Source organism: Tupaia chinensis, unplaced genomic scaffold, assembly GCF_000334495.1.
Source record: "Tupaia chinensis unplaced genomic scaffold, TupChi_1.0 Scaffold000067_1, whole genome shotgun sequence".
Classification (NCBI taxonomy): Eukaryota; Metazoa; Chordata; class Mammalia; order Scandentia; family Tupaiidae; genus Tupaia; species Tupaia belangeri.
The window spans coordinates 1564189-1586667 of NW_006159526.1; the positions used below are offsets into that span (position 1 = coordinate 1564189).

The 22479-nt window shown below is 53.4% G+C and overlaps 2 protein-coding genes across 3 annotated transcripts in view; both read right to left on the reverse strand.

The window, feature by feature from the left end:
- LYPD3 (LY6/PLAUR domain containing 3) overlaps window positions 1-3268 on the reverse strand; it is a 5463-nt gene extending 2195 nt beyond the window's left edge. The window contains exons 1-4 of the mRNA XM_027767156.1: window positions 2995-3268; window positions 2058-2228; window positions 1540-1701; window positions 5-438 (exon numbers count right to left, since the gene is read on the reverse strand). Coding sequence (XP_027622957.1) covers window positions 5-438; window positions 1540-1701; window positions 2058-2228; window positions 2995-3265 — 1038 coding nt within the window. The 5' untranslated portion in view covers window positions 3266-3268. The remainder of the gene's footprint in view (window positions 1-4; window positions 439-1539; window positions 1702-2057; window positions 2229-2994) is intronic.
- A 10129-nt stretch (window positions 3269-13397) lies between these two features.
- PHLDB3 (pleckstrin homology like domain family B member 3) overlaps window positions 13398-22479 on the reverse strand; it is a 24739-nt gene continuing 15657 nt past the window's right edge. For both annotated transcript variants that reach the window (XM_027766770.1, XM_027766769.1), the window contains 7 exons: window positions 20386-20485; window positions 20191-20284; window positions 20023-20110; window positions 19571-19624; window positions 16185-16404; window positions 15437-15522; window positions 13398-13826 (listed from right to left, as the gene is read on the reverse strand). In XM_027766770.1, the coding sequence (XP_027622571.1) occupies window positions 13692-13826; window positions 15437-15522; window positions 16185-16404; window positions 19571-19624; window positions 20023-20110; window positions 20191-20284; window positions 20386-20485 (777 nt within the window). In that variant the 3' untranslated portion in view covers window positions 13398-13691. The remainder of the gene's footprint in view (window positions 13827-15436; window positions 15523-16184; window positions 16405-19570; window positions 19625-20022; window positions 20111-20190; window positions 20285-20385; window positions 20486-22479) is intronic.

The window sequence follows — 22479 nt, forward strand, 5'->3', positions numbered from 1 at the left end:
CTGCCGAGCCCTTATTCGTGTGCTGCTGGGGCCCGCCTTTGGGGGGGTACTGCCCCACGTTACTGCGGTCCTGATGGCCAGCGGCACCGTGGAGCAAGCTGTCCTCCTCCAACAGGGAGGCCTCGGTTTCTGCCTCCTGTGGAGGAGTCTGGCTGGTTGGGGCTGGGGTGGGTTTGATGGTGGAGGTGGGGGTAGTTGGGGCTGGGGTGGAACTGGTGACAGCCGGAGCTGGGGCCCTCGTGGTGGACATAGGAGGGGGCAGCAGCACCAGGGGCGGGATTCGCGGGGCGAAGTAGGTCTTGTTGCGGAGGTCAGAGTTACAACGTGACCCCTGGCAGCAGGAGCCGCTGAGCGAGAACCCCGGGCCTGTCACCCCATCGCGGGTGCAGAACTCGTCGCGGACACAGCCCCGGACGGGCAAGGAGACGGTCACATTAGCTGTGGGGAGGAGACAGGACAGGTCAAAGGTTGGAAGGAGGGAGGTTAGCACAGGACGAGAGGAGGGCGGAGACCACGGAAGGGCTCAGCACCATTAGCCCACAAATCCCAACGCAGGTCCCACTCTGAGAAACTCGTGCACACTTTGGCACATAGTGGGCCACGTTTCCCAGAGTGCTTTGAGAGGAAGAAAGGCCTGAGCTGGCATATGGCACATCTCACCAGGCCAAAGGCCAGAACGGCCTTCTTCTACCTCTCCCCTGCCCTCCCCACCACCCTTCACTTCTCTCCCACCAAAATTTAGCCTTAGAGGCAGAACTACAGCTTCCACAGTGGCCCTGGTGGAGGGGGAGGTTTGAAGAACTCCATCTGCTCTGGTTTCCTGAGGGAGGGCCCGGAGGCTGAGTGCCGGCCATCTCTCCTGATAAAAGTATCAGGAACACATTGGAGACCCCCTGACCCCTTGAGGTTTTTGTTTGTTTGTATTTGCTATAGGGCACGTGTGCTCCCAGGAGGCAGAGACAGAGAATGTTAGAAAGCACCCCCGGGAAGGAGGGCCACGCCGGGATCCCCTCTCTTCCATTTTCCCCTCTGGATTTTGGGCATGCATACAGGTCCTCCGGTGTGTTTTCAAGCCCCCCAGGTCTGGGACTGGAACTGCAAGCCAGCCATGTGGGATCCAGCCTTTGTCACCATGCCACTTAGACCCCTTGAGTTTTAAAGGTTAATAACTAAGTTCCCTGCAGCACCTGGGTGGAAGCTTAGAGACTCAGATGCATTCCCCACAGCCCGTCCTCCTGTTCGTGCCTGTCACTTCCCACAGCGGGTCCACCCAGGTCCTCCCTTTCTGGGGGCCGTATGCCCTCTACAGAAATGGGTTTTGCTCACACAACTGGAGGACCTCAGTCGTGCTTTCCCCATACTCTAAGAAGCATAGAACCACATTTCCCATGAAGTTCTAGGACAAGAGCAGCACTTAGGCCTACAGTTCCCAGAATGCGACGGAGGTGGGGAGCTCTTTGGGTAAAGGACTCCCAGTTGCCCAGGATGCTTCAGAAAGGCCATGACTCCTATAAGGACTGTGCTCCTGGGCTCGCTCACCTGCCGTCAAGGTGACGTTGCCATCGAAGCAGCCCTTGAAGACGCGGTCGCTGGCGTTGTAGCAGCTCACAACCGGCGGCGCCGTACCTTGGCATGCCTCGCGGCTCAGCCCCACGCAGCTGTAGCACTCGGCGCCATTGGGCTCGTACGCACTCTCATTGCCTGCGAGGGGAGCGAGGAGAAAGGAAGGGGGTCGCGTGGGCCCGGGAACAGCCGGTCAGCCTCCGGCCCACCTCCGGGGGCGTGGCCCCGCTGCATCAACGGCCCCGACCACCAGCGCGCTGCATCAACGGCCCCGCCCACTGGCGAATAGCCCCGCCTTCGGCGTGCAACCGCAGGCGTCTACAGCAGTGAAGCTCCGCCTGCGTCTCTTAGCCCCTCTGCAGTGCGTGGCCGCGGCTCCAGCGCATGCCGAGCACCCACCCGACTACCGCAGATCCTCCTCTGGCTCCTGGTCGCCCCTAGATCTTAGCCCGGGTGCAGCTTCCCCCGAGGGCCCCAGCCACGCCCCCACGGACCTGCAGGATTGAGCGCTCGCGAAGTGAGGTTGAGTTTGGCGTTGCAGCGATCCTGGGCGCACTGCTGCAGCTGGATGAAGGCCAGAATTCCGTGAAGGTCCAGACCGCGGTCATTCTTGCCCGGGAGTCCCGAACCGCAGCCCCGTACTGCCACCGAGAACTGCCCGTGGACTGCAGGGGGAGAGGGGGCGGGGTCCTATGAGGGCGGGGCCTCGCATAGAGCAATAACAGAAGATGGACCGGAGGGGATCTGCCGGCGGGGGCGTCGGGAAGGGCGGATCCCGGGGAAAAGACGCACCGAGCGAGGAGCGGGGTCGTAAAAGGGCGGACGCTCAAACAGCTGAATCCTAGAGGACCGACTGGCCGACAGACGCGGGACAGAATCGAGCGGGGAAGCCCAAGAACAGAGCTTGGACCGGGCTCAGCCAAAGAGGGCGGAGCTGAGAAACTGACCCGAAAGGCTCAAAAGCAAAGGGGGGCGGGGCCCCCTCCTGACCGGGCCTCGGAGAAGGGGACTCCCAGCAGACTCTGGAGGTGCGGGGTTCCACAGAGAACAGAGTCTGGGAAGCAGGAGCGGGCTTCCACTATAGACTCAGCCCAGGAAAATACCGCTGTCACCAAGAGTCATACCCGATCGAGTAGTCTGGGTCGCGGAGAGGAGGATTCCCGCAGGAACAGAAAGGGAACTGCGGTCTCCGCGGCCGAGCGGTCTCCCAGTCCGCCCCCACGCAGTTCGCAACTCTCAGCGCCCCAGCCCAGGAAGCCCTGATCGAGAAGACCAGGCCTGGAAGGACCGGCGAGGCTGTGTCGAAGGGTCCTGGAGAGGCCCTGGCAGAGGGCGGTTACAGTGGTGTAGGCAGATTCAGAAAGAACAAGAAGGCGGGCCCGGGCTGGGGGAAGCCGAAGGGGTGCGCATGGACCTCTGGGCCCCACTCACTGGTCTCCACCGCGCCCACGGCCTCTGTGCAGACGTCCACCCCTGGCGCGCACTTGACGGTCTTCGTCTTCTGCGGAGAGCACCCGTCGTCGGCCTTCTGCACGCAACTGTAGCACTCCAGGGCCTGCGCTCCTGGGGGGCGGAGCAGAACTGCGACGCTCAGTACAGCCTCCTCGTCCGAGGAGACACGTCCTGGACACCGCCTCCGTCCCCGGCAGACCACCCTGTTACGCATCTTTTTGCAGAGCAGGTGTAGGGACAACCTTCCCATTAATCCCGGGGCGCAGGACACACTGCGCTTGTGTCTTTCACGGCCCCCGTTCCTACAGGGGTAGCGAGCTGCCCTCGGCCTCGCGTGCGCAAGGTAGGAAATGCCTTCCGTGGAGAGCCACGTCCCAGGAGAGGGGGTGCCTTCCCGCAGTTCTCTGCTCTGGATGGAGAACTTTTCCCTCCGCCTACTGTCCCCCTTCTGGCCGGGACAGCGGGGGCTTCCCCTTTCCGCTTAAGATGAGAACTGCTCACAGCCCTTCTGCCCATGGTGGGAGACCCTTCCGACGGCCTTCTTCCTATCCCCCGGCTTTCTCCACCGCGGCCGGACCGCGGCAGCAGACCCACCTTGGAGCAGCAGCGGACGGCGGCAGCAGCAGCAGCCAGCCTGACGTCCAGAGCCCTGCCTGCGCACCTGCTCTCCTGGCGGGGCCCATGGCTTCGTCCTGCTCCCTCGGCGTCCCCCCTGGGTGTGCCGCCTCCCAACCCCGGCCCTCTTACCTGAGCCTAGGATGAGTAACCTCCCCCCGGGCAACCCTGGCCTTGCCCAACTGGGCCGACTCAGCGTCCGCTGTGGGGCGACTCCTCCCCTAGGTGCGTCACCCACAGGGAGAGCGGGCCCCTGCCCTGTGCAGTTGGCCAGGAGGGAAAGGGCGGGAGTGAGGTTCCCTGGCAGTTCAGGAGGGAAAGTCTGCATTTGGGAGCCAGAAAGGAGAAGACCGCCTCAAAGGGAGGCAGGGGGCTCAGATTTAGTAACTGTAATACTTCGCCAGCATCTACCGCACGCTCAACCTTGTCTGGGCGATGCGGGGGAGTCAGACCTGGTGCCTGTCCTCGCAGAGCTGGGTTTGGCGGGGGAGACAGTACAGAAACCATTATTCACAGCGGACACTGTGTGAAGAGAAGAAGCTAGGGCGCTTCGAGGAGGGGTGGGGGCTGGTGCGCAGGGTCTTCCCGGAGGACATCATGGGGCTGCAGCTTCAAAGACACGGACGACCTAGCCGGGTTGAGCAGGGGGAGAGGGCAGCAGAGTGCCTTCCAAGCAGAGGGAGCAGAGAGTGTGCAAGACCAAGAGATAGGAAGGAGAGACCATCTGGACAGAGGGGAGAACAGTGCTGGAGGGGCAGACAGGTGGAATCCCAGACAGAGTGTCAGGAGGGAGCCAGACTGTTCAGGGCATAGCAGGCCCTGAAAAGAGCCGTGAGTTCATTATGAAGATGGCAGAGAATCATCGCCTAGGGTCCAAGTCAGCTGGGGAGATGGTTGAATTTGCTTTTCGATAGCCTGGGAAATAATGCAGCGATCCACAGGAAGTGGGTGGAGAACGGAGTCGCTCACTGGTCCGGTGAAAGACCCCCCAGCAGCGGGAGAGACCTACGACTGGGAAATGCCGCAACATCACAAATCTTCAGAAATTTCGTGTTGCGCTATGGAAGCTTAAATGAAAACAAAACATATTGTGTAACTGTACTTAATATGAAGTTCTAGAACAAGGGCCAGCCAGTAGCCTGGTGGTTAAGGGGGCTGGATCCCACACGGCTGACTTCACAACTCAATTCGCAGACTCAGTGGCTCAAAAAACACACCAAGCACATATGCATGCATGCCCAGAAATCTCTAGAGGAGAAGAGATTGCAGCATGGCCACTCCCATTGGGAGGTTTTCTCTCTCTCCCTCTCTCTCTCTCTCTCTCTCTCTCTCTCTCCAGTGAGCACACATGCTCCATTACAAACTAAAAGAGAGAGAGAGACCGGCAGTTGGCATAATGGCTATGTCGCTGGACTCCCATGTAGTCGGCCGCGGTTCGAGTCCCAGACCCAGTGACTTAAACTCATGCTGGGTGCGTGTGCGTGCGTGCCCAAGATCCCAAGAGAAGGATGGAGGAGAAGGGATTGCGGCGTGACCATCCCCCCTGGGAGATGATTTCTCGCTTTCTTTCTCTCTGCTTCCCTCTGACTTTCTGGCAAGTGCACATGCCCTATAGCAAAAACCTCTCAAAAAAAAAAAAAAGAAAGAAAGAAAAGAGAGAGAGAGAGAAGGAAAAAAAAAAGGAAGTGTTACCTCTGGGAGAACATTACCCCAGAAGGAGCAACAGGGAGAAGCCCCCATCTTCATTTGGTAGTTACACATGGGTACAAATATGTAGTCTCCAAGCTGAATACATATGTACTTCACCAGATATACAGTACTCGGAGGCAAGAGAGAAGGCCAGGACACTACTGAAGGGGCTGGGTGAGCCTCTGGCTAAGCAAGAAACAACCCCCGACAGCAGGGAGCTGGCCTGGCTCTGCAGCGAGGCCATGGAGTCCTACTGCACCTGAACATCTGCACCAAAGGCCTACAGTAGATGAGGCCACGCTGACTGTGAAAAAGCAAGACAGACTCGGACCCCTCCGTAGCCATGTCTGAGCCGAGAGACAAACAAGGTCATGATGCAAACCACAAAATGACTAAGCGCCCATATCCGGGCTAATAGAAGCGGTTGCTTATATTGGATCACAATATGTATATGTTATAACTTTAACCTTGCTTTGTGTCTCCTGCCTCATAAATGAGGTTTATGAAAATACTGAAGCATGGCATGATCCAATTTAGAGCAAGCCTCACTTCCAAATCACCACACAGAGCCCAAGTGTTTTTTTCTTTATTCACGATAGAGCGCATGCATTCACACATGAGAGTGAGAGAGGAAGGGAGAGCGAACATCCTGCAGATCCCCGCCCTCCAGCCCTCCAGCCCTCCAGCTTACTAGCTCAGGGATTCAAACTTCCATCACCATGTGGGATCCAGCTTCTCTTTTTTTTTGGAGAGGTTTTTGGTATAGGGCACATGCGCTCACCAGAAAGACAGAGAGACAGAAAGTTAGAAATCGCCCCGCAGTGGGGATGGCCATGCCACAATCCCTTCTCCTCCCTTCTCTCAGGATCTTGGGCATGCACGCACACGCACCCAGTGTGAGTTTAAGCCCCCAGTTCTGGGACTCGAACCACAATCAACCACATGGGCGTCCAGCGACACAGCCATTACGCCAACTCCTGAGCACTTATTGTTGTGCTATGGAGAAGCCCCAAATCTTTTTTTTTTTTTTTTTGCCATAGGGTGCATGCACTCACCAGAAAGAGACAGAGAGAGGGAAAATGAGAAGTCACCCCTCCAGGGAATGGTGATGGCGCAACCCCTTCTCCTCCAGTCTCCTCTCAGGATTCTGGGCACGCACACACACACACATGCCCAGCGTGATTTTCAAGCCACCAGGTCTGGGACTCAAACCACAGTCAGCCATATGAGAGTCTGGAGTCTGCACCACCATGCCCCCTGCTGGCCCTACTGCCCAAAATCTTAAAATCAGTCCTATCTAAGACTCTCTTATTGTGGAGCCAGCAGGTGGCGTGATGGTTAAGGGTGCTGGACTCCAACATGGCTGACCGTAGTTCGAGACTTGGACCTGGTGGCTTGCTTTCTCATTCTCTCTGTGGCCAAATTTAAATAAAGTTGAATAAAATAATTCTTTTTTTTTTTTTTAAAGACTCTTTTACTGAGACACCTCACAGTTCCCTCATTGCAAAGAGCAATACACCCAACTTGTCTGGCCACGGGTGTGTTCCTGGAGGAGAATACTGACACCGGTCATGGGCAGTGGGACTTGGCGTGGGGCGATAGCAAACGGAAAAGTAACCAGTGGAATGACCCCAAATATTTCAAGAGAAAGAACCAGTTAGGGATTACTGACAGAAAGAGAAAGCAGGAGTTTCCAAATGATTTCCAGATAGTTCTCGTCGTAAAACACAGCAGGCCAGTAATAGCAACGATCACAACAGTGACCCACTGTCACGTGTTCACTGTATGTCGAAAGCTGTTCTACGCACTGGGCAAGCACTATCTCAATTAATGACTCCTCATCTTTTAGCTGAGCATGGTGATCATTGTTGAACACCTACTGTGTTGCTTAGCACTATCTGAATCCACTGACCGTCACAACTTTGCACAGGGAGACCTGAGCCCCATTCGCACATGAGGAACTGAGGTCAGGAGAGGCTTAGAAGTGGCAGAACTGGGGGACCAGCAGTTAGCGTAATGGCTGTGTTGCTGGACTCCCATGTAGTCGACCACGGTTCGCGTCCTGGACCCGGTGGCTTAAAACTCACGCCAGGCGCACGTGTGTGCATGCCCAAGATCCCTGGAGGAGAAGGGATTGCAGCGTGGCCATACCCCCTGGGAGGTGATTTCTTGTTTTCTGTCTCTCTGTCTCTCTGTCTGCCTGGCAAGTGCACATGCCCTATAGCAAAAACCTCTCAAAAAATTAAAAAAGAAACGACAGAACTGAGGTTTAAACCATGAACTCTCTGCAAAGATCCCTATTGCTCCTCAGGGTCAGAGCCTGGTCTTAAAACTGAGATATTTAAGGACCAGCAGTTAGCATAATAGCTGTGTTGCTGAACTCCCATGTAGCCGACCGTGGTTCGAGTCCCAGACCCGGTGGCTTAAATTCACATGGGGTGCATATGTGTGTGTGCCCAGGATCCCAAGAGGAGAATGAGGAGAAGGGATTTCGGCGTGGCCATCCCCCATGGGGGGTGATTTCTCGCTTTCTGTCTGTCTCTCTCTGTCTTTCCGGTGAGTGCACGTGCCCTATAGCAAAAGCCTCTAAAACACAACAACAACAACAAACTGAGATATTTAGCAATGGTCCTTAATTTGAGAGCCAGACAGACTTGTGCTCAGATCTCAGCTCTGCCAGATTCCCTCTGTGTCCTTAGGCAAGTGGCTTTAGTTCTTTGCTGTTCAGGGACTTCTCTAAACAGAAGCCGTGACAGAGGCACATTTATCCAGCGCTTCCCATGTGCTGGGAACTGTTCCGCACAACAGCCCAGTGAGAGGTGTCTAGGGTAGGTTCACACAGGGGGAAGCAGGCAGGGCGAGGCCAACAGCTTGCCCAGATTGTGACAGCTACCGAGTGATGGAGGTGGTGTTTGAACCCAGGCAGTCTGGCTTGAGAACCTAACTTAGGTAGATGGCTATGTCGGTTTCCAGCTGTGAAACGCTGAGAATGATTTGGCCTCTGTGTGCCTCAGTGTCCCCTTCTGTAAAATGGAGATTTTAATGGTACCTACCTCATAGGGTGGTTGTGGGCATTAATATCAAATATATGTGGAATGCTTGAAATAGGGCCCAGTTCTAGGTGCCTCAAAAGTATTAGCTATTATGGTAATAATAGCTAGTTAGCGTAATGGCTATGTCGCTGGACTCCCATGTGGTTGACCATGGTTCAAGTCCCAGACTCGGTGACTTAAACTCACGCCAGGTGTGTGTGCGTGCATACCCAAGATCCCGAGAGGAGAATGGAGAAGAAGGGATTGCGGCGTTGGCCATCTCGCCCCCGGGGGGTGATTTCTCGCTTTCTGTCTCTCTCTGTCTTTCTGGCGAGTGCACACGAGCTATAGAAAAAAACTCTCAAAAAAATAATAAGAATAATAAAAAATAATAGGCTAAATAGATTGCTATTATTATTGGTTAATAATAGCCCCTGCTTTTTTTTTTTTTTTTTGAGAGGTTTTTGCTATAGGGTGCGTGTGCTCTCTGGAAAGACAGACAGAGACAGAGAGACAGAAAGTGAGAAATCACCCCCAGGGGGGATGGCCACGCCGCAATCCCTTCTCCTCCATTCTCTTCTCGGGATCTTGGCCACGCACGCACACGTGCCCGGTGTGAGTTTAAGCCATCGGGTCTGGGACTCAAACTGCGGTCGACTACGTGGGAGTCCAGCGACATAGCCATTGCACTAACTGCTGGCCCCAGTAGTCCCCACTTCTCGAGCTCCGATTGTGTGCCATACAGAGTGCTAAGCTTGTTTACAAGCACACTCTCCTTGAATGCCTAATAAGGGACAGGGGTGGAGGATCCATTTGACATACGAGGGCCAGAGAGAGGGGGATGTTGATCAAGCTCCCCCAGCAAGGGAAGAGGCAGGGTCTGAAGCCAGCTCCTTCTGGCTGGCTTGCGTCTGAAGATAAGAACATAGCGTCTGTGTCATAAAGACACTTCTGTTCCCTAGACCCTGTCTGACCCCCATCCAATAGTGATGAGCACCTCAGTCACATGGGTGGGGTCACTTGGCACAGGGCGGAGGTTCCAAGAGAGAAAGTGAATGACTCCTCGTAAAGCCATTGGGCACTGGCCCCTGCCTCCCAGCTGTGGAGTCCCAGCCCCCTCGGGTTTGCTGTGTGATCCTACAGAAGTGTCTTCACTTCCCCAAGCCTCTTTTTATAACAAAGGAAGCGGTGTCTTTCATGCTGGAGTGAGGCAATGGGAGGAGTTTCAGGTCTGGAATTGGACAGATTGACATTTTTTTCTTTTCTTTCTTTGGAGAGGTTTTTCTCACTATAGGGCCCGTGCGCTTGCCAGACAGACAGAGAGAGACAGAGAGACAGAAAGCGAGAAATCACCCCCCAGAGGGGATGGCCACGCCGCAATCCCTTCTCCATTCTCCTCTCGGGATCTTGGGCACGCACGCACATGCGCCCAGTGTGAGTTTTAAGTCACCGGGTCCGGGACGCGAACTGCAGTCGACTACATGGGAGTCCAGCGACATAGCCATGACGCTAACTACTGGTTCCCGACATTTTTTTCTTAAAATTTCTCTTTCTTCCGTGAGAAAGGAGAGACAACGCTCCCCTGCCCCCAACAGGGTCTTCACACCACAATCCACCCTGGCTTTAGCCAGCTCGGCTCATGGCCACGTGCATGCCTGTCCAGGGAGGTCTCTGGACATGAACCTGGAACCGTCCCACATGGGTCAGCCTGGCAGAGTGCTGCATGACTGCTCTGCCACCATCCGGGCCCCCAGATTGAAACTGTGTGTCTTGGGACCAGCAGTTGGCGTAATGGCTATGTCGCTGAACTCCCATGTAGTCTAAGGTTCGAGTCCCAGACCCGGTGGCTTAAACTCACGCCAGGCGCATGTGCATGCGTGCCAAAGATCCCGAGAGGAGAATGGAGAAGGGATTGCGGCGTGGCCATCCCCTCTGGGGGGTGATTTCTCGCTTTCTGTCTCTCTGTCTCTGTCTGTCTGTCTGGCAAGTGCACGAGCCCTATAGCAAAACCCTCTCAAAAAAGAGAAAGAAGCTGTGTGTCGCTGCCACCATCTTGCTGTGTGACCTCAAGCAGCTCAATCTCCCTCTTTGACATCAGCTACTTCCTTTGTCATATGGCTCTGAAATCCACTAGTGGATGCAGTGAGTAACAGGCAGGGTGCTCTTGAGCAGGAGGCCCCACAGGCCCCAGCCGCGTGGGAGAGTTTCAGGGAGGAACCCCAACAGGCCCAACCGGAAGAACTAGCGTCTTGGGAGGGAGCGAGACACAGGGTGGGGATCACTTCTTGCTCAGGCCTGCCCAGGTTCTGGGCACTGACCCCCACCTGGCCCAGGCCCAGGTAACAGAGGGAGGATCAGTGCACCGCCTCCACAGTGCCGGCACCTGTGGCTCTTCCCAGCTCCTCTCCAGACTTCACTGCAAGGAGGTCTGGAATCCAGTTCCCCAAATAGATGACCAGAGGGGTCAGTGCGGAGGCGGCCCTTAGCACCGGTCACTGCCGGGCCTCAAAGCCCAGGGCATATCCAGGGTGGCTTCCTATCCCCTGGGGCAGGCTTCGTGCAGTGCCGTTCCTGGCCTGTCTCACTCACTTCCTCTGGGAGGCACAGTGGTGGTGGGGTGGGCGGGATGCTAGGGAGCAGGGCCAGCAGCGTAATCCCTGAGGCCCCATGCAAAATAAAGTGGAGACCTGGTTCAAAGGCAGGAAAGGGCGCTGCTGAAGGTACTAAGATGTCAACGCCTCGCTCTCCCTCCTGGCCCCTCATGGTGTGTAACATCACGCTCCTTTGGGCACGGGGATGCTCGTGGGGCCACAGACCCTCACAGGAGAAGTTATTTGCACCTCATATGGTCTCGGAGACACTGTCCGACAAGCGGGCAGGCTGGTTGCTGGCTTCCCCTTCCCACCAACTGCCCACCATCACGCTCCTCCCCAAGATGCCGTGAGACGCAAGTGCCCGATCCTGGTCTTCCTGCCTTGCGTCTGCTCCAGGCCCCTGCCAGAGGTACGGGGTGACCATGGTCATAGGGCAGGGACTGGGATGGAAAGGGAGACAGGACCTGCCCCAGGGAGACGGGAGGTGGCGAGAGGTGGGGCTGCCTGTAAGTCAAGGCTCCATGTCCCCGGATCATGCTGCATTGTCCCATCAGACTTCACTTACGAAACACAAATTCCAGTAATATTATTAAGGATTTTCAGACCGGGGTGGGGGCCAGCAGGTGGCATGGTGGTTAGGGGCACTGGACTCTCACACATGGCTGACCCCAGGTCAAGTCCTGGACCTGGTTTGCTTTCTCACTTTCCCTCTCTTTCTCTCTCACTTTCTCCCTCTCTGGTCAAGTTGAAATAAATAAATAAAGTTAAATAAAATAATATATATATTTTTTAATCCTTGAAAGAAATTTCCAGAAGGAACCACAAAGCAGGGCTCTCCTGAGCACAGGGACCTCTGGACCACACTGGTCACATGTCTGTGGCACTGGCCCCAGGAAGGGATCTGGTTTGCACAGGGGTGGGGGAATAACTTGACCCAGGAATCCAGATGTCTCACACCTGGGAGTGGAAGCCAAGGGACACCTGGAGTCCCAGAGGGCCTGGGAATTGGGGCATTTGCATGTATCTGGATCCTCAAGGGGACTTTTCGAGGGAAGGGCGACCTGCAGAGTGACAGCCTGGCGTGCTCAGGTGGGAAAGCCCAGAGTAAGCACCTGCCCCAGCCCAAGGACTAGGGAAAGCATCTCGAAGGCGGGGACACCTTAGATGAGACCCAGAGGCTGAAGAGAAGCCAGAACGCTGCTCCTGGCCCACGACTACCCTGAGCATCGCTTTCTCAGCAGCTAATTCACCCGCCAGACATTCCAACACCGGTGTGTACCCGGCCCTTTGCTGTGTGCCAAGGACTCAGTAGTGACTAGGACAACCTCAGTCCCTGCCTCTTGGAGCTCCAGTTAAGAAAGAGGGCTTGCCACAGGGCAGACCCAGGGAAGTCGAGGTCGTGAGGGGGAAACACAGGGTGGCGTGATCAGGGTTGTGATGGGGGAGGCACAGGTACAGTAGTCAGGGTTCTATAAAGAGTGTGACTCAGTCAAAACAATCAGGGAGGGCTTCCTGGAGGAGCCATGACATAGCAGCTATGACCTCATCAGCTCTGGCTTGATGAGTAGGTGCTGGGTGGAGTGGGGAGAGGTGCCTACGCAAAGGGAACAGTCTGTACAAAGACCCAGAGGTGAAAGGGAAGCAATTTTTTTTTCACTTTTATGGAACGAGACATGCCTTATGTTGGGGGGACATGGAGGTGACTAGGACAACTCTGGCTGTGCCTCACAATGCTCCCAGTCCCTAAAAGTCACAGACACACCACCAGTGATGATGTAGGGTGTGTGGGGATGGAATGGGAGAGCTCAAAAGGGAGTCCCTGACCCAGCCAGGGAAATCACTGAGGGCTTCCTGAAGGAGGAAGGAACATTCGCACTACGACCTGAAGAATAGAGCTGATGATTAAGGGAACAGAAGAGAGGCCAACACATGCAAAGGTCTGGAGGAAAAGAGGGAGCCCAGGAGTTCCTAGAAACTGTCAGTAGGCCAGTCGGGCCAGAAAGGGCTACCAACTAAATAAAATTGCCTACTGAGGACGCATGCCTCCTCACCCTCTCCTTCCACCTTAGGGCTGAAGGACTACGCAGACCAGCAGTTAGCGTAATGTCTATATTGCTGGACTCCAATGGAGTCGACTGCAGTTCAAGTCCCAGACCCAGTGGCTTAAACTCACGCCAGGCACGTGTGCGTGCGTGCCCAAGATCCCGAGAAGAGAATGGAGGAGAAGGGATTGCAGCGTGGCCATCCCCCCTGGGGGGTGATTTCTCGCTTTCTGTCTGTCTGTCTGGCGAGCGCAAGCGTCCTATAGAAAAAAAAAAAAAAAAACCTCTCCAAAAAAAAGAGAAACAGCCATGGGAACGCTCAGCTCCCAGAGGAACCCCATAACTTGCGAGGTCCTGCCAGAGGCTAAGGGGCCCCAGACGCCTGGGCCGGAAATCACAGCAGCAACCCCTGGTTTTCCTTCACGTTTAATTCAGTATCACAGACACACCAATAAATAGTTCCTTCTCGCCCCCGCAATCTTCCTCCCGCCCCAGGCAGGGCAGCAGGGGCTGGCGATCCCGTCCCGGAAAGCCACCTGCTGCCCAGAACGCTGCAGCTCCAGCCAGCAGAGCACACAGCAACTGCAAAATTCCCGGGCGAGCTCAAGGGGGCGGGCCCAAGTTCTCCGGCATGGGCGGGGCCTCGCAGCACGTGCGTGAGGGGGCGGGACCACACTGGGACAACCCCCTGGGGGCGTGGGCACTTAGAGGGCGTGGTTCTCATCAGCAGCGGTCACGATGACGTCCATCCAAATACGCATGGCTTCGGGGCTCGGAGCCACCAGGTAGAAGAGGCGTTCGTAGGTTTTGACGCAGAACGTCAGGCGGGGACTGGGGCTCTGGAATACGCAATCGCAATCGGGTGAAGTCGGTTAAAACAACAGACAAGGCCACAGACAAGGTTCGAGCGCCAGTCTTGCTTCTTACGGACTGAGGCATTAGGCACAACTCCTAGTTACAGTTTCCCTGTCTTCCCAAGTGATGCCACCTACCTCACGGGGTAATGAGCATTAAGTGAAATAACACGAAAAACTAATTAAAATTAATATATGTAGTATGCTAGCACTAAATTAGGAGGGAAATGAATTTAAAAGTCAACCTTGGCCCTTCCACCAGCCTACCTTCTCCAATACTAGAAAGAGAAGCATTCAGATTCTACCTCCCTCAGATCCAGTGCCCCCTGAAACCCCCTCCGTTTTAAACTGGGGAAAGTTAATGTCTAGCACTCATTCACTGAATATCTATTTCCTACAGCCTGAGATGTTGGGACCAGCAGTTAGTGTAATGGCTATGTCGCTGGACTCCCATGTAGTCGACCGCGGTTCGAGTCCCGGACCCAGTGGCTTAAACTCACGCCGGGTACGTGTGCATGTGTGCCCAAGATCCCAAGAGGAGAACGGAGGAGAAGGGATTGCAGCGTGGCCATCCCCCCGGGGGTTGATTTTTCACTTTCTGTCTTTCCAGCAAGCGTACACGCCCTATAGCAAAATCCTCTCAAAAAAAAAAAAAAATCCTGAGATGTTTCTCAGGAGTTACAGACACCCTTATAGACATGATCTGTTTTTAACCTACTCAGTAACCATGAGGGAATGGGTTGAAGTGTGTCCATTCTACAGATGAGAAAACAAAGGCTGGAAAAGAGAAGTCACTTTCCTAATGCCAAACAGCTGGGGTTCCAAAGTTCTCTATTTTTTTTTTTTTTGGACAGATTTTTGCTATAGCGCATGTGTGCTCACCAGAAAGACAGAGAGAGACAGAGAGACAGAAAGAGAGAAATCACACCCCAGGGAGGATGGCCATGCCAATCCCTTCTCCTCCATTCTCCTCTCGGGATCTTGGGCATGCACGCACATGCACCCGGCGTGAGTTTAAGCCACCAGGTCTGGGACTCGAACCACAGTCAGCTACATGAGAGTCCAGCGACATAGCCATCACGCCAACTGCTGGTCCCAAAGTTCTCAAAAGCCATAGTCAGTTGCTCCCCATGGAGCTTTAAACATGGTAGGAGCGGCCAACATTCATGTTTCTGGCATAGTATTTAACAAGTTCTAACCCCTGAGCTCCCTGGGGGAAAAACAGATAGGACCTTATGGGGCCATTCCCACTTGACAGCTGCGGGCAGAAGCCATGTAATAACTGTCCCCTTTAGACACTCCTGGCCCGCCACAGTCTTTACTCTGCCTACTTCGTTCAGTGATTCCCAGCTTGGCATCAGAGTTTGCCAAAGTTTTGCTCTAAAGCGTTCATTCCAAGCAAATTAGCCGTGGCTGACAGCCAGAGTTTGAGCTCTTCATTTTTAGCCTCTGCAGTGACATGACCTGTTGGCCTCCCGTGAGTATAACAGCAGGGCCTACGGAGTGGCTTTTCTCAGGACAAGCTAGGAATGAGAGACGGCTTGACTGCAGGGGCTCTGACTAGGAGGGGAGGGTAGCCGCGTTGGGGGAGTCACCTTGAAGGCACAGCGTAAGTGGTCGTAATAGACTTCCTCGATGGCCTGGAAGTAGATGACACCTTTGAGCTTGGTCTCTTCCTTGTCTGGCAGAGGGAGGTAAAGGCAAGCAGCCAGTGAGAGGCAGAGCCTGCGCCTGTTGGGGCAGGAGCCGTTGGGCCCAAATCCTGAGACTGGGTTTGGGGTGAGGAACAGGGGGACAGAGTCTGAGGGTCCCTGAAGTACCAGTTGGGAGGTGAGGGAAGGTTGATGCTAGACCAGAGAGTGGGTGTGGAGACCAGACAGGGTGGGAATGGGTCTGGGGAACCGGAACCCGAGGTTTGCTCGCTCCCCTAGAAGGAAGGAACTCAAGGGGAGGTTCAGGACCCTGGATTTTCCTAGGGAGGAAGGACAGGCCCTGGGCTCCTGGTGTTGGGAAGTGGGGTACCGACAACAGGGTCAGACTTCTGGGTTTCTTGGGAAAGTAGGTCGGGGAGCCAGAATTGTCCCAAACTGTTATCTATGGATCTAGGAGGGCTGGGACTTGGATTCTGGGTGGCTTAAGGAGGAGGGGGCTGCAGATCTGGACTCCAGGGTCCTGGAGAAGTGGCCGGTGGGGGCCTGGACACTGGCATGCTGAGGGAGGAAGGGGGTGGGTACCAGATTCACAGGCCTAAGCAAGGAGGCAGCCAGGAGCCAGGATTCCCAGGGTCTAGGGGGGGAAGGCCTCTGGGATGGCCCCTCAGGCATCCTGGGGCCCAAGGCTCACCTGCGTAGTAGGCCAGGCGGCGGGCCTGGCGGTCGAAGCAGAACCATCGCTTCCTCCAGGTCTTGATTCGCCCGCCCATCTTCACCAGGGGCCCGCGGCAGCAGCCCGCGTACACGCGCACATGCGGGCAGCTTTCCGGGTTGTGACCCCATCGTTCCAGGTGCTGCCGAAGATCCAAGACTCGAGGGCCCAGAGGGCGAGGTGGGGGTGTGGGTGGGGCCTGGAGAGCAGGAAGAAGGGGCTGCTGACGTCAAAGCCTCCCAGTGGTTCTGCTTCTGAGGGCCCCGGAGGGTAGCAGCCCGTCAGAGCAGCGCAGTGCAGGGCCTGCTCAGCCTTTGACAGTGACAGTAATGGTGACCACAACAACGATCCCAATAGCTACAGGTACCGACGTTGACACTGCCCAGCTGTGGGGTTCTGTAGCCCTGCCATTCCACTACTAGGTGTGAATCCCGGAGACACACTTACTCGTGGGCACTAAACACAGCAGGGCGTGGGGGAACTGCCCACAACACAGGACTGCTTAACACTTGAGGTACAAAGCAGGGGGAGCTGCAAAGGAGGAGCCCTTCATTTTTAATGAAGTCGGGCTTATTATTTTTCTCCTTTGTTCTCATGAGTATCTGACATGCTACATATTTCCTTTTTTTCTTTTCTTTTTTTTTTTTTTTTGGCTTTGCCATAGTGTCCAAGCATTGGCAGTAGAGAGACAGAGAGGAAAAATGAGAAATCATCCCACCACCACCACCCCACCCCCGGGGGGGATGACCACACCAGAAACCCTTTTCCATTCTCCTCTTGGAATTTTGGGCATGCACGCACACACGCCTGGCATGATTTTCACGCCAACAGGTCCAGGACTCAAACCATGGTTGGCCATATGGGGTCCAGTGTCTTAACCACCATGACACCCTACTGGTCCCATATTTTACTTACTGAGGTTGCTTTTGTCTAGCTCCTTGGCTAACCATCAGCTCCAAGAGGGCTTGGATTTTTATTATATTAAAATATAATACAGGTTCACCTCTGTAACCCAAGGCCTAGCACACAATAAAAACTCAATAAATATTGGTTGAAATGAACAAAGGCAAGACAAACGGCTGAGAAAATGAAAAGCAGGTCAGGAGTGACGTGCTAACTTATGGAAAAAATTAATTCACCAAGACCAGCAGATGGTATAACAGTTATGTTGCTGGACTCCCATGTAGTCGACCATAGTTCAAGATCCGGGCCTGGCAGCTAAAAACTCATGCCAAGCACATATACATGTATGCCTGAAGTCCCGAGAGGAGAACAGAGGAGAAGGAGGATTGTGATGTGACCATCCCCCTGGGGGTGATTTCTTGCTTTCTGTCACTTCTGTCTCCCCAGCGAGCACATGCACCCTACAGCAAAAATCTATCTCTAATAAATAAATTCACAAGACACAGCTTCTCAACAATAGGAGTGAGATCTGTGAATTAAAAAGCAACTTTCACTTTCTCGAAACTGTAGCTACCATTCCTTATAACAAAAATACATTCATGCTATTAGCGTAGATAAAAATAACATTTTACAATAACATTTTAATAGCTGTCTGCTAACTCCAGAATGTGAAAAACATCCACGGGATAAATGACTCAATTTTTCCACAAATAAATGACATTTTAAAATAAATGGGGAGGCAGAACTCTTAGAAAAAAAGAGCCCTCTTAGCCAGATAAATAATGTGTGTTTTGTTTGTATCTAGTTTCAAAGAAATCATCTATAAAAAGACATTTGGGGGACCAGCAGTTGGAGTAATGGCTATGTCGCTGGACTCCCATGTAGTCGATCGCGGTTCAAGTCCCGGAGCCGGTGGCTTAAACTCACGCCAGACTTTTGTGTGTGCATGCCCAAGATCCCAAGAGGAGAATGGAGGAGAAGGGATTGCAGTGTGTTCATCCCCCAGGGGAGAGGGGGTGATTTCTTGCTTTCCGTGTTTCTGGAGAGCGCACACACCCTATAGCAAAAACCTCTCCAAAAAAAGACATTTTGGAGGCAATTAGGGAAATGAGAATATGGGCTGTGTATTGCAGTGTTACAAAATTATCAATAATCTCATAAGGTATAACAAGGGAATTTTTGTTATGTTTAAAAAAAATTCTATCAGGGACGCAGGGCTACGGCAGGTCAATCTGCTGTTCGAATCCTGAACCTAACAGCCTGAAAAAACTCTAGGAATACGTGTGTGCGTGCCCAGAATCCCAAAGGAAGGGAGAGATGGAGGAGAAGGGATCAATCGGCAGGGCAGGACCACACCTCCCTGGGGGGGAGTGATTTCTCCCCTCCCTACGCCTTTGTCTCTCTCTGTCTGGTGAGTGCATGTACCTTCAGGCAAAATGGGTTTTTTAATTATGAAAACTAAACCTATCTATTGGAGACTCACAGTGAGGTGTGGATGAAAGGATACACTATTTGGAACTCTGCTTTAAACTATTCCAATGCAGGGGCTGGCAGGTGGCATGGTGGTTAAAGGCGCTGGTCTCCCACATAATCAACTGTGGTTTGAAGTCCTGGACCTGGCAGCTTGGTTTCTCACTCTCGCTCTCTCTCATTCTGCCCTTTTCTGGTCAAATAATAAATAAAGTCAAACTAAAATAATTATTTAAAAAAAATAAAAATATTGGGACCAGCAGTTAGTGTAATGGCTATGTCATTGGACTCCCATGTAGTCGACCTTGGTTCGAGTCCCGGACCTGGTGGCTTAAACTCACACTGGGCGCATGTGAGTGCATGCCCAAGATCCTGAAAGGAGAATAGAGGAGAAGGGATTGCAGCATGGCCATCCCCCCAGGGGGTGATTTCTCACTTTCTGTCTCTCTGTCTCTTTCTGTCTTTCTGGTGAGCGCATGCGCCATATAGCAAAAAAAAGGAAAAAAAAAATATCAACTATTCCAGTGCAGAATGTGGCTAGTAAAACAATGTTGGCAAGTAAAACACTAAGTACTGAGAGTCACTGAAGCACACAGTGGGTCCACAGAGTTTATTCATCTATTCTCTGTGCTTCTGCTATGCTTAAATATTTCTATAATGATGTTTTAGAAAGAAATAAAAACAAAACCATTTAAGTGGCTGTAAAAGCCCTGGTGTGTACTTCTCCTCATTCTGTAGTGACTGCTGACGTTGTCACAACCCACAGAAGAGGACTCTGAGCATGAAGAAGTGGAGCGAGTTACTCGAGAACACACCATGCGTAGAGAGGACCCAAGTGGGAACAGAAACTGGGTCCTTTTTAGTTCCCCTTCCCTTACCAAGCCCAGGCTGGTCTTCCATTGCACTGGAGGGGTGGAAAGGGTCAGAATATCAGAAGAGCATAGCCGGGAAGAGCAGACAGAGACGGGGACGAGGGCAGGGGTGGGACTGACCTTGATGGCAGGGACGGCTGAGCCTGGAGAACCTTCCACTCGCCTCGTCCCTTCCTGTGGATTCAGGATGAAAACAATCGATGAAGATGACAGCCCATAAGAAGTTGGTAAAAAATGCCCTAGACCCCTGGGTTCCTGAATACTGAGCAGTGGGGGCTGGGAGCCTAGATCCTGGGTCCCAAGAGGAAGGACAGGGGACCTGGGCCCCTGGGTCTGAGGGAGGATGGCTGGGGACCTGGAGTCCTGAGTCTGAGGGAGGACGGTTGGGGACCTCTTCTGGGTCTGAGGGAGGAGGACTGGGGGCCTGGACCCCTGGGTCTGAGGGAGGATGGCTGGGGACCTGGACCCCTGGGTCCAAGGGAGGAAGGACTAGGGACCTGGACCCCTGGGACCGAGGGAGGAAAGACTGAGTAGGGTCTCCTGTCCCTAAAGAGGATGCTCTGGGGTCTCACCCTGGCCTTGAGCAGCCGCTCCCTCTCCGCCACGGCCTGCCCCAGGAGCCGCTCCATGCGGGCGATGTCTGGGTGGAGGGCCCCACGGCTGGGAGGGAACAGGCACGGGGCAGGTCACAGTGGTTCGGTCTCTCCCCTCCTCCTCTCATCATCTCCCTAATGTCTTACCTATTTCCGGGGCCACCACAGTTCAGCAGCTGATAGAGGGGGTGTCTCCCAGAGTCCCCTGCTGCTGGCGGGAGAGCTGAGGCCTCCAGGGCTCCTGGGGAGAGGGAACTGGATTAGGCCACACAGGCATCCATGCCGGCTTCTTCCATCCTCTGGTGCAGGGTGTGTATTGGATGTTGGGGGGAGGATCCTCACCAGTACAGTGGAGGGACAGAGGTCGGGGGGATCCTCTCTGACTCGCCCTCTCTCCCCTTTTCCGGGGCAGGCTCCCAGTCCTCTGGAGGCCGATGGAGCCCTGGATATACACAGGAAAAGATATTGATCTCACCCACAAGTCAGCACTGCGCAGTGCAACCACCTCTAGGCCGGCTCCACAGACTGTGGTTAAGGCAGCTGGATGCCACACAGCTGGCCACACGGCTGAAGTCCCAGACCCACGAGCTTGAGAAGCACACTAGGTGTGTGTGTGTGTGTGTGTGTGTGTGCATGTGTGCCCAAAATCCTCAAAGGAAGGGATAGAGAAGGGACTGTGGCATGACCATCCCCCACGGGGGCTGCTTTCTCCTCTCCCTGTCTTTCTCTGTCCGCTGCATGTGCCCTTGCGCAACAAAATTAAAAATTAAAAACAAAAACAAACATCTAAATGGCACAGATCAAAAAAACCTACCTTAAACGCTATGCTGAGTTACACAGCCAGCTACAAATGACCGCACAGAGCATCTTTCCATTTATATGAAATGTCCAGGACAGGCAAAGTAATATAGAAACAGGGAATAGCATTGTACCTGTCGGGGGCTGGGGGAGACGAGGAAATCGAGGGAGGATGGCTAAGGGGTACTGGGCTTCTCGTTAGGGGTAATGAAAATGTTTTAAACTGGGGCCAGATGTCGGCACAGTGGTAGAAGATGATGTGCTGCAAGGCAATCCCATGGGACGGTTTCTGGTTCAAGTCTAGAGACCTCCCTGAGTTCACTGGGCATGTCTGAGAAGTGACCGAAGGCTGGGGGTGGATCTTATGGCATCTGGCATCTGTTGGGGGTGCTCCCTCAAGGTCTCTCTTGCTCATGGGGGAAATAAATAAACTTTTAAAAATGTTCTAAAGGAGTCAGCATGTGGCATGGTGGTTAAGGTGCTTGGGCTCCCAGATGGTCAACCATGGTTCAAGTCCTGGACCTGGTAGCTTGCTTTCTCATCCTCCCCCTCCCCTGCCCCGTCCCTCTCTGGCCAAAATTTAAAAATAATTTTAAAAATTAAATACATAATTCTAAAAAAAAGTTCTAAAATTCATTGTAGTCGCTCAACTTAATGAACACATTCAAAGAATTGTATACCTTGAATGAATTTTATGGTATGTGATTAAGAGCTCAATAAAACTATTGAAAAACAAAACCACCGTGCTAGTGGGTACGTGGGAAATATAGACACTCTCACAGAATGCTGGGAGTGTCCATCTGGAACCATCTTAATGGAAATCAATTCGTTTTGGTTTTTGTCAAAATGACAAATGCATAAACCATTGAGCCCCAATTCCATTTCTAGGAATTCAACCTATGGATACCCTTGTACATGTGCAAAATGACCTGAGTTCAAGGTTAGTCTCTGCAGGGTCATCTGTGCTAGCGAGAGCCTTAGGACCACCTACGGGCCTGACAGAAAGAGGGCAGGGCCAGCAGGTGCTGTGGTTATTGACGCACTGGACTCCACACGGCACACCACGGTTTGAGTCACAGAACTAATAGCTTGAAAATCACAGTAGGCTATGTGCACACACGCCCAAAGTCCCATGAAGGGGAGGGGTTTGCAGCATGGCCATCCCCACAGGGGGTGATTTCTCACTTTCCCTCTCTCCAGCTCTCTCTGTCTCGCCAGCAAACACACATGCCTTTGGCAAAAACCTTGGAGAAAAAAAAAAAAAGGAGATGGGGCATGGGTGCCATGGGAAGATACACGTGACTCCAGGGGGGATGGCCACACCATAATCCCTTCTCTTCCCTACCCGTCCCAGAATTTTGGGCATGCACACACACATACCTGGTATGTTTTCTAAGCTACCAAGTCTGTAGTCATGCGGGATCTGGCTGCCTTAACCACCAGGCCACAGAGCTGGCCTCAGCAATGTTCTTTTTTTAAAAATTAATTAATTTTTAAAAATTAATTTAAATTAGTTTTTTTTAAATGAAGAAATATGACAAATATGACAACTAAATATTTTTTTTTCTTTTTCTTTGTTCTTTCAGAGGTTTTTGCTATAGGGCGCCTGAACTCGCCAGACAGACAGAGAGAGACAGA